The sequence below is a fragment of the Nicotiana tomentosiformis genome, chromosome 6 (assembly GCF_000390325.3).
Source record: "Nicotiana tomentosiformis chromosome 6, ASM39032v3, whole genome shotgun sequence".
In the NCBI taxonomy this organism is placed as follows: domain Eukaryota; kingdom Viridiplantae; phylum Streptophyta; class Magnoliopsida; order Solanales; family Solanaceae; genus Nicotiana; species Nicotiana tomentosiformis.
In genome coordinates, this window is record NC_090817.1 from 37,837,807 (window position 1) to 37,839,859 (window position 2,053).

At 41.1% G+C, this 2,053-nt stretch overlaps 1 protein-coding gene across 1 annotated transcript; it reads right to left on the minus strand.

The window, feature by feature from the left end:
* Positions 1-251: 251 nt before the first annotated feature.
* LOC138893818 (uncharacterized) lies at positions 252-605 on the minus strand. The gene has a single exon (XM_070178482.1). The coding sequence runs from the start codon at positions 603-605 to the stop codon at positions 252-254; it is 354 nt and encodes a 117-aa protein (XP_070034583.1).
* Between the last annotated feature and the right edge of the window lie 1,448 nt (positions 606-2,053).

The following is a 2,053-nucleotide window of genomic DNA, read 5'->3' on the forward strand; positions in this document are numbered from 1 at the left end:
CTCAACTGGTGATACCCAGATCTGAGATCGATCCTTGAAAAATAGTAGACACCCTCCAATTGTTCAAATAAATCATCGATCTTCGAAAGAGGATACTTCTTTTTAATGGTTACCTTATTCAGTTATCGGTAATCAATGCACATCCTCAACAAACCGTCTTTCTTATGAACAAACAACACTGGGGCTCTCCATGGGGAAGTACTGGGTTGAATAAAGCCCTTATCTAAAAGATCTTTCAATTTAGCTTTCAGTTACTTCAACTCAGCAGAAGCCATCCTATACGTAGGAATAGATAACGGTTGCGTATCGAGAGGCACGTCTATGGCAAACTTGATTTTTGTCCCAGGGGGAATACCCAGGAGCTCATCAGGAAATTCGTTAACAACCGAAATCGACCGAAGGTTTTGGGGATTTTCCTCCGCATCCTGCACTCGCACTAAATGATAGATACATCCTTTCAATATCAACTTTTGAGCTTTAAGATAAGAAATAAACTTCCCTTTAGGTGCTGAAACATTTCCCTCCCATTCGATAATGGGCTCCCCTAGGAAGTTAAAGCGAACAATTTTCTTCCAACAATCCACATTAGCATAACAAGAAGCCATCTAATCCATCCCCATAATAACATCAAATTTTATTATTTCTAATTTATTTAAATCAGCTAAGGTGTGAAGATCATAGATCATTACATCACATCTTCGATATATCCTCCTATTCCTTACTGACTCACCTACGGACGTGGACACTTAAAATGGCTGATATAATAATTCAGGTTCCTTACCACATTTACTAGAAACCAATGGAGAAATGTATGACAAAGTAGAAACTAGATCTATCAAAGCGTACACATTAGTGCAAAATACAGATAGTATACCTGTAACCACATTTGGTGATGACTCTAGGTCCTGTCGACTTGACAGTGTATAAATGTGATTCTGTTGTGCACCTGAGATAGATGCTCCACCTCTACCTCTACATGTTCCAATCAATGGTTGCATACTTTGCTCATGAGGGTGTACTGATAAAGAAGAAGCTGCTACAGACCCTATTGGCTGCATAATATTACTCTCACCTCTCACCGGACAAAAGCGTATGATGTGGCCAAGTTGCCCACACAAATAACATAAATTAGAACCTTTGCAGCATGACCCGAAATGATTCTTACCACATCGGCCACAATACGGCATAGAGACTTTCACCTTACTAGAATCCCTACTATACTAGGAGCTTTGCCGCCGGGAAGTCCGGCCCTGACCAGAATAATTGGTCCGATTATGATGTTGGTCCTGTGAATATTATGGTACATTAGCCACATAATAAGATGGATGCCGAGGAATCGGAGAACTAAATTCACCTCGAGACTCTCCCGGATTACCTGTGGACCGTGCTCTCTTATACTGGCCCCGATCGTGCTCTCGGGTTGCTCGCTGCTCCCTCTTTCGATCCTCCAAGTTCTGCACATATGCTTGAATACGAGGAATGTCCATAATGGGATTCAGAGAAGTAATGGTACATTCATTAATCATATGTGGCACCAAACCTCCCACAAATTGATGTACACTATCAATCATTTAAGCCACAATCGAAGGAGCATACCTAGCCAAGGAGTTAAATTTCATACTAATACTCCCGGACACTCATATTAACTTTCTCCAACCGTAAAAATCTATCTTTCCTGGCTCGGAGGAGCTCAACAGGTAGACACTATTGCAAAAATTCCTAAGAAAATGATTCATACCAAACCACAACAACATCCCACAATCTATAAGAAGCAAGCTCTACAGACTCAGTATCTGTGGCATGCATAACTGACAAGGTTCGCTGCATCTTATCTAAAAAGTTATGAGGATCTGCATTTGGATCTGTTCCTGTGAATTCCAGGGGTCCAAATTAATAAAATATCGAACTCTCGCACTAACCGTTCTATATGAGATGCTAGTGGCCTGACGGTGGGCCTGAGAGGCTACTAATCGAGTCAACAATTGTACCATACTTCTCATATCTAGATCCTGTTCATAAAAAAATCGGGGGAGGAATCGGAGGCACATTAGTT

Excerpts from the sequence above, each read along its gene's own strand:
- LOC138893818 (XM_070178482.1), bottom strand. The coding sequence starts at position 605 with ATGGCTTCTTGTTATGCTAATGTGGATTGTTGGAAGAAAATTGTTCGC.